The 8,505-nt window shown below is 42.5% G+C and overlaps 1 protein-coding gene across 1 annotated transcript; it reads right to left on the reverse strand.

Moving 5' to 3' along the window:
- Positions 1-1,706: 1,706 nt before the first annotated feature.
- nefma (neurofilament, medium polypeptide a) lies at positions 1,707-6,707 on the reverse strand. Its single transcript, XM_036588275.1, has 3 exons — positions 5,551-6,707; positions 4,178-4,302; positions 1,707-3,970 (listed from the first exon to the last, which is right to left on the reverse strand). Exons 1-3 carry the CDS (start codon positions 6,592-6,594, stop codon positions 2,590-2,592), a joined length of 2,550 nt encoding a protein of 849 aa, XP_036444168.1. The 5' UTR covers positions 6,595-6,707; the 3' UTR covers positions 1,707-2,589.
- Between the last annotated feature and the right edge of the window lie 1,798 nt (positions 6,708-8,505).

An 8,505-nucleotide genomic window follows, 5' to 3' on the forward strand; every position in this document is an offset into this window, starting at 1 on the left:
CATCCTCCATGATAAGTGCTTAATCAGTGACTTTATCACAGAGAATGCTTCAACAGGCAGGCTTGTGGCTAAACATTGAATGTATGTACAATTTTTAATTACCGTCATGATCTATATTTTCCTTCCTGCAGTTTCTGTGGGTAAAATGACTGTAAAGACAGGCTCCAGCCTAGAGAATAAGTGAATGTGTCAGTTGCTGAAATGGATACGTCAGCTGCATTTTTCTGAGATGAGATTAAGGCTTAATTTGATCTGATACACTGACATATTAGACGCCCTTACCTCTTCCCGCAATAGTAGATTGCAACAAATAAAATGGAAATGCATTATGGGACCCATATTATGGAAAATCAATTTTTTTTTCTTTACTTTTTTTGCTGTAGTATAACATTCACTCCCCTATAAGTGTCAGTATATACTGATAATGGATTCAGCTATGCTTATGCAAAACATCTCAGAGTCAGTCAGCGAACCTTCCTGGTCTTCCTGGTCTCAAAATAGGTAAATTACAATAAAATTTACATACAAGACAGACTCTGTAAGCATATATATATATATATATACATTACACGCAAATGTATTGACAATATCTCATTATAATATCTAATGGATAACAGTAGTATTGCTATCATAAGAAAACCTTGTATCCCTAAAACTGTAGCTGTATAAGAGAAGAAAATAACGTTCTTAAAGGGGAATTCCACCTAACTGTCAAAATTGTAGGAAACTTGCTGACTCACTGTGATTTCTTCACAGTGGTGATGATGGGCTGTTATTTACCATCTAAAACCACCAGTGAACCTACATGTTTTCTGAGTTTTCATATGTTATGTTGATAATAGAAATATAGCACCAAATCTAAAAATCTACAATTTTTTCTTTAAGGACCATTTTGGCTTGGAACGCTCTGTATGTACCTCTCTGCATTTTCTTGTAATTTAAGGCCAATACCTCATCGCAAAATCATCATAAATTATCATAATTTATGGAATGTTATATATATCACATTATATGGCTGTGCATATGAATGTTTTCCTTTCTCAACATATAAACATACATATTACTGCCACTCGTAGTGTGTGATTGAACATTGTATGGTATATCATATTAAAGCTGTGCATAGCGTGAAATGGCAAAACTTTGTTACCAGAGGTGGAAAAGTAAAGAGAAATAAAACTTAAGTGAAAGTATGAGTACTTTGTCAAAATCTTACTCAAATAAACATATGGAGACAAAAATATGTTTGAGTGAAAGTGAAAAAGCATCTACATTTAAGCATACCCAAGCATCTAAGAGTAAAAAGTAATTAACGAATAACTGCTTGATAAAGGACCTTTATGGCCTCTATGGATTTGTAATGTGTACTTTGAAGTAAAGAGTAAGTATGTAAAGAGTATGTAAAGAGTGAAAAGTATGTTTTACCTCTTTAAAATGTATTAAACTACAAGTATTCAGTTACAATAACACTCGAGTGTGAAGTACATATTTTCAAAAATATTATTTGAATATTGTAATAGTACAAACTCAAAGTATTTTCCACTATTTAAATTCTGCTATGTGAAAGTGTAAAATCCAACAAATCAAATTTAGATACACATCAAGTCATACATTTATAAATAGCACAATATAACTTATTCTGGATAAATGTGGCTATTATGTCTTACAGTGCATGCATGTGAAGAAGTGACAGAGAACACACAAGCACATCTTTTATTATGATGTTTATTGAGCAAATGCTGAAATTCATCATGATGAATAAAGACATGGGACTGCAAACAGTAGCACCTCATTAATGTTAAGTAGTTAAATTCAAGTCCATCCTATGCATACAAGAATGTATGTGTGCGCACAATCAGGCTTATTTTCATTTGCACTCATTAGGTAAACATAATTAACGACGGTAAAAAGCATATTTAAGGCTAGGAGTTTCTTAGTTGCTTTATGTACTGTATGTATATGGTTAATGGGGTTACTGTACCGTTTTCATCCTTGTTCTTAACTGTATTTTATTGTTGGTTTTGTTTGGCTCAGTTGGTGGCCTCACATTTGTATCAGTAAGGCTACTTAGTTGGAACTCATCTCTTCACAGATTGCTCTACTGCCCTACTCATATTCTCCTCAAAATAAGCATTATTTTGACGTCAAGAACTTTTGTTTCACTCTCTCAGCATCCATTCTGTAGCTGTGCAAATCTATATTACTTTCATACATACAGATTGTTTTTCTACCCCAGAGAGTGGGGAGCGTGCTCCCCCCCTGAGCTGGCATGCAGACGCCGCATCCCCGGTGCCCCCCCCACCCCAGCTATTGCAGACAGAAAGAAGAAGATCTAAGCTTCTGATGCCCAAACCGCATCTGCAGCAAAACCAATTTAAAGCTGTCACTCAACATGCATTTTAAATTTTAGCTTGTCGCATCTTATGGCTTCTCTCTATGCTTTAATTTTTTTTGTTTGTTAAACTTGACAGTGGTTAACGTAATTAAGTACATCTTTATCTAGCTTTATGTTTTCTTTGTAATGTTAGTTCTGATTTGATTGCAAGTGTCCTCTTCAGCTCCTCGTCTCTTGAGTGATGGTTAAGTGCTTCTTTACTCAGTTTCTGTGACCTGCTTCACTGACTGGGTGGACACCTTCTCCGTTTTCTTGGTGGACACCAGCTTCTCCTGGACCAGCTCATCCACCTCCTTCACCGTCTCAGTGACGGTTACAGACTTGGTCACATGCTTAGCTCCATCCTCACCAGTAGTGATGGTCTCCACTGTTTTGGTGATGACCACTTTCTGGCTGGTGTCATCTTTGGTGGGGCTTTCATCCACTCCATTTGAGATCACTTCTTTCTTGTCATCGTCTTTCTTTTCCACGTCCTTTTTGTCTTTGTCAGCTTTTCCTGCTTCTTCCTTTTCGGTCTTCTTTTCCTTGGACTCGGCCTCTGATTCGCCCTTTTTGGCCTTTTCAGCTGGTTCGGCTTTTGGCGCGTCTGTCTTCTTCTGAGGCTCTGCCTTGGGTGCTTCCTTTTTTGGGCTTTCACTCTTTGGAGATTCGCTCTTGGGAGATTCAGCTTTTGGAGCATCTTTCTTCGTCTCCTCTACCTTTGGAGCCTCAGTTTTGGGTGTCTCCTTTGGGCTCTCAGTCTTCGGAGATTCAGCCTTTGGAGATTCTTTTGGAGATTCTGCCTTTGGAGATTCCGCCTTGGTCACGGTTTCTTTATCTTTCTCGGCCTTGGCCTCTTCTTTGTCATCTTTTCCTTTCTTGTCCTCTTTCTCAACCTCATCCTTAGCCTTTTTGTCCTCATCCTTTTTCTCTGCTTCTGCTTTGTCTTCTGCCACAGCTTCATCTTTCTCCTCAGCCTCTTCCTCTCCTCCTTCTTCTTCTTCAACACTTGCCTCCTCTCCAGCCTTTTCCTTCTCTGGTGAGGCCTTTGATTCAGGCGCCTTATCACTTGAGACCTTCTCCTCTACTTCCTCTTCTTTCTCCCCTTGTGCTTCCTCACCTTCCTCTGCTTCTTCCTCTTTCTCTCCCTCCTCTTCCTCGCCCTCATCCTCTCCTTTCTCCTCACCCTTTCCTTCCTCTTCTTCTTCCTCATCACCTCCTTCCTTTTCCTCAGCTGGAGCACTGGCGCTCACTTTGGCTTGGGTTGCAGCAACAGCTTCCTCTTCTTCTTCTCCTCCCTCACCTTCCTCTGCCCCTTCCTCTTCTTCTTTCTCTTTGGCCTCCTCTTCACCTTCACCTTCTCCTTCCTCCTCTCCTTCATCTTCTTTCTTTTCCGCAGCCATTTCCTCTGCCGCTTCTGCCAAGGCTTCATCCAGCTCAGATTTTTCATCCTCCACTCGGGTCTCCTCGATGATCTCCTCCACAAACTTGTGTTGCACCCTCAGTTTGGGGGGCTCAGCTTTGACCTTGGGGCCTTTGGTGACCGTCTGACGGTAAGGGAAGGTGCTGAAATGGGTCTCTTCTCCTTCAAGTAGTTTCCTACGTGAAAAGATTAGGAATGAATATGTTTAGAATAAATTGCATATCAAAAATAAAGTAAGATGTAATGTCAGAATTGAGGAGTCATTTACAAATGAATATGTTTAGAAATGAATGCAGACTCAGCCTCAGTATCCATTATGACTCAGCATGCAGTATCCATTATTTAAACGACTCTCCATGACTAAGCCCTCTGTGTTTAGCTACCTGTATGCTGCAATCTCTATATCTAATGCCATTTTGACATTCAGGAGGTCCTGGTATTCGCGTAGGTGTCGGGCCATCTCCCATTTCGTACTCTTCAGCTCGTTATCCAGCTGGTGGATGGTTTCCTAGATGTACAAACACAACATAGTCTCAACTTAGTGGGCATATAAAGCAAGAGAGAAAGGAGAGGAGGGGCAGCAAGAATGTAACAGACTGTTGAGAATGACATCATCCTTAGAAAGAAAAACAATAGAGAATTATTCTTTACAATACAGACCCTCCAAGTGTCTCATCTTTATCTTTCTCATTACAGCATAAGCATTTATGTCTGTATCGTGTACACGCTCTCACTCCCTTTATGATATGGTATCCCTCACTTCTGACGCAGTAAGCGTCTCAATTGCAGCTATTCTGTATTGACTATGCAGTTTCAAGGGCATCCGCTGAAAACTGCTGGATAATTGAGGGTGAGTTCAGGGCACATCCAAAGAGAAAGCACTGCAGAGAATCAGAGGGAGACTGCAAAAGGTTATCTGGCTCCTCTCAACCCTCTGCAACATGACACCACCGCACTGCACCTCTTCTGCAATCTGCATTCACCTCTGCAGAAAACTCTGGCTAATACCCCATACCCAAACCCACAGTGCCTTTTCTTTAATGTGTCATAACTCTCCAGGCTTTCTAGTGAGTTCAGTTACCACTTTATAAAATACAGAGAAAATAAAGATGCGTGAATGATCTTATCATCTGAAAGATGTTTAGCTAACAGTTACTGTTTGTAAAGCTGCAGATTTATATAAGAAATATAAAAGAAGAAATGAGTAAGCTTGATGTGTCAGCAGTTTCCTTTATGCAGCTCTGGGTTAAAATACATCCCATTACTGTAGGTTAAAAAAACTAGTCTGCCTTTTTTTTATAGAATTTATTCTACAAATTCTCTATATATTCTATTATAGTTAAATTAAGTAAATTAAATGTTATAAATTAAAATAGATACATTAATTTGAATAATAAAATAAATGTGGTAAACCGTGTATAGTAAAATAGTAAAATAAATAAATATTTTTAAAAACATTAAAATATGGAATGGTAAAATAAATACATATTATTACAAAAAATGGTCATTTATTTAAGACCATTTAATACATTTTTTTTTATTATTTAATACTTATTCCCAAAAAAGTAATGAACTATTTCGTGAACAATAACTAGGGAAATATATTTATTTATTTTATTATTCATACTTGTTTTTAACACTGTTAGTAAACTGGTAAATGATTCAATAAACTGTTCTGCACAGCAACAGTTACAGTTAAAGTTATGCTGCTGTAAAGTCTGTGCAGTAAACGAATGAATGCGGTGTGATTTGGCACCTGAAGGCTGGCCAGGTCTGCGCCGTGTCTCTCCTCCACGTCGCTCAGCTGCCTCTCCAGAGACTCCTTGGTGCCCCTCACGGCCTCCAGCTCGACGGTCTTGGCCTGCAGCTGACGCCGGTAGTCCGCGATCTCGTCGCGCGCGCTCCTGATGGCGTCCTTGTTCTGCTCGGCGGCCTCGGTCAGCTTGGCGTAGCGGCCCATGAACCAGTCCTCCACCTGCTGCAGGTTGTGGGCGGAGTGTCCCTCCAGCTGCACGCGGATCTCGCGCAGGGCCTCGGTCAGGTCCGCGCGCTGGTGCTCACGCTTGTCGACGGCCACGTGCGACGCCTCCTGCACCTGCGCGAGCAGCTCGCTCACCTCCTCCTCGTGGTTGCTGCGCACGAAGGAGATCTCGTCCTGCAGCGAGCGCACCTTCTTCTCCAGCTCCTGCCGCGCGAGCGACGCGTCTCCCGTGTCCCTCTTCAGCGCGCGCACGGCCGCATCAGCCTCCTCGCGCGCACGCGCCTCGTCGTCCAGGCGCTCGCGGAGCCGCTGGATGTCCTCCTCCAAGTGCTCCGTGTCCAGCTGCACCTGCGCCTTCTCGTGGTGCGCCTGCTCGAGCGTGGCGCGCAGCTCGCCCAGCTCGCGCTCGTACAGCTCGCCCAGCTGGGACTGCGACACCTGCTTCTGCCGCAGCGCGTGGATCTCGTCCTCGATCTGCCGGTTCTGCTGCTCCAGGAAGTGCACCTTGTCGATGTAGACGGCGAAGCGGTCGTTGAGACCCTGCAGCTGCTCCTTCTCGTTGGAGCGCTTGTAGTCTGCGTCCACCGGACTCAGCTCCACGCTGTCGGCCGTGCTCAGAACCGTCGAGCTGTAGGCTCGCGGCACGGGCACGGACACGTTAATGCTCCGTTTGTAGACTGCGGAGGAGCCCGGGCTGGCCCTGGACCACGTCTGCGAGCGGAAGCCGCTGCTGGGGGTCCCGCTGCTGCGGCTGTAGCTCGTCCTCGTATCCATCACCCTCCTGAAGGGGCTTCCGAGAGTGTCTACGGAGAAACTCATCGGTGCAGATGAAAGGGGGGAAAGGGGGGAGTGGGCGATGCGAAGTTAGAGGTGTACGGTGCGTATATGTGTGGGTATGTATATGTGCATGTATATGCGTGTAGAGTGTGTGTGTGGCTCTCACAGCGCCCAGATAGCTCGTGCGCGGACTTTATATAGCGAAAAAGGTGGGCGGACTATTCTGACTGGACCATTGATCCGCCGGAGTGGGAGGGACTAAACAGTGCTCGGTGCAGGCTCTTCTTCATCAGTGGTTGGGCTTCATGGTCAAGCAGAGCACGTGGGGGTGAGGCTATGTGGGTGGGCTCGTCTCCGAATGTAGAGAAATGGCACAAAGAGGAACAAGAGTATTTGATGGCATCATCACATACATACGGTCCTCTTTGAACTACGAAGCGCCAAAATGAAGATACGTGACGCTGTTTTGTGTGATGGAGTTCAGCAGTGAAGTCTTACTAGTCAATCAGGGAGCCTGATGCTTTCAGCACCTTGGACAGCGTCTACCAAGACATGCCTAGCATCACCTATATCAACAATTAATGGGAAAACTCTTCGTTGATCGGTTCATAAATCACTGCATAATAATATAATTGCATTTTCAAATGACAGTTTGCTTCTACCATCATTCCACCATAATTTCATTTCTTATGATACTAAATTAACATTTAGGCTGCACACCACATAATCTGACATCCTCTCTCATGTTTTATTAGAGCAATAGTAGAGATTCACTATTGCCTGCTTACAACTTTGCATCACTAAACTAACCCTAAATTAAGGTAAAACTATGATGAACAATGAATATCGTGTTTCAGATCTTTCGTCTCACACAGTGGCACAGTACTGTGCAAAATAAGACGTAAGACATAAGATAATCCACCTGCATAAGGAAGGAGAACATCAAAGGAAAATAAGTGAAAAAATGGAGTTAAAAATGATTAAAAGACATAAAGAAAATGGGACAACCATGACCTGGTAGACCTACTGAAAAAAAATGATCCTTTCTTGCTTCAGATTTTCAGAAATCCAAAGATGTTTCTGTCCATCTTTCCATTGTGAGAAGGCAACTCAATGCTATGGGTCTGACAGGATATGTGACAGGTACAAGACTTTACTGAGCAATGAAAATAGAGAAAAAAGTAGAACATTTGCAACCAGTCCAGGCCTGCATCAGGGGATCATTTAGTGGGGCGATGCACTACCAGGCAATCACCACTGACATTTTTTTTGTACATACTTCTATAGCTGCAGGTGGTAAAAACAACCAAAGTGCTCAATGTAAAAGGCTACATTGATTATTATTGATTATACAGGATTTGAATGCATCACTCTGTAATGGCTGCATTTTAGGGATGCACCTTATGTTGTGGGAACAAATACAAATACTACATGGACAAAAGTATTTTATTTTTTAGTATATTTTAAAGTATTTTATCCTTATTACTGAGTTCAGGTGTTTCAGCCAGACCCATTACTAACAAGTGGATAAAATTACACACATAGCCTTGCGGTCTCGATAGACAAACACTAGCAGTAGGATGGGTCATACTGATGAGCTCAGTGACTTTAAACATGGCACTGTCATAGATTCCACCTCTGCCACAAGTCAGTTTCTGAAATTTCTGTCCTGCTAGATCTGCCCCTGTCAACTGTAAGTGCTATTATCGTGGAATAGAAGCAGAGTGGGACTGCTAAGTGAGCATGGCTGGGTGAGTTTGGTGTGGAAGAACTTGACTGGCCCACACAGAGCACTGACCTCAACTCCATCAAACTTCTTTAGGATGAACTAGAATGGAATGTCATAAAAGCTCCTGTAGGTATAAAGTGTAGGTGTCCTAAAACTTTTGTCCATATAGTTTAACTTAGCAAATGTCCTAAATGGATAAACCTTTGATGATTTGCTGTAAATGT

This window comes from Colossoma macropomum, unplaced genomic scaffold (genome assembly GCF_904425465.1).
Source record: "Colossoma macropomum unplaced genomic scaffold, Colossoma_macropomum, whole genome shotgun sequence".
Classification (NCBI taxonomy): Eukaryota; Metazoa; Chordata; class Actinopteri; order Characiformes; family Serrasalmidae; genus Colossoma; species Colossoma macropomum.

What these genes read in the sequence shown, in the direction of transcription:
- nefma (XM_036588275.1), bottom strand. Translation starts at nt 6,594, where the DNA reads ATGAGTTTCTCCGTAGACACTCTCGGAAGCCCCTTCAGGAGGGTGATG. An exon ending in CAGACCTGGCCAGCCTTCAG is followed by an intron (nt 4,303 to 5,550) that starts GTGCCAAATCAC and finishes TTGTACATCTAG; the next exon opens with GAAACCATCCACCAGCTGGA. An exon ending in ATAGAGATTGCAGCATACAG is followed by an intron (nt 3,971 to 4,177) that starts GTAGCTAAACAC and finishes CTTTTCACGTAG; the next exon opens with GAAACTACTTGAAGGAGAAG.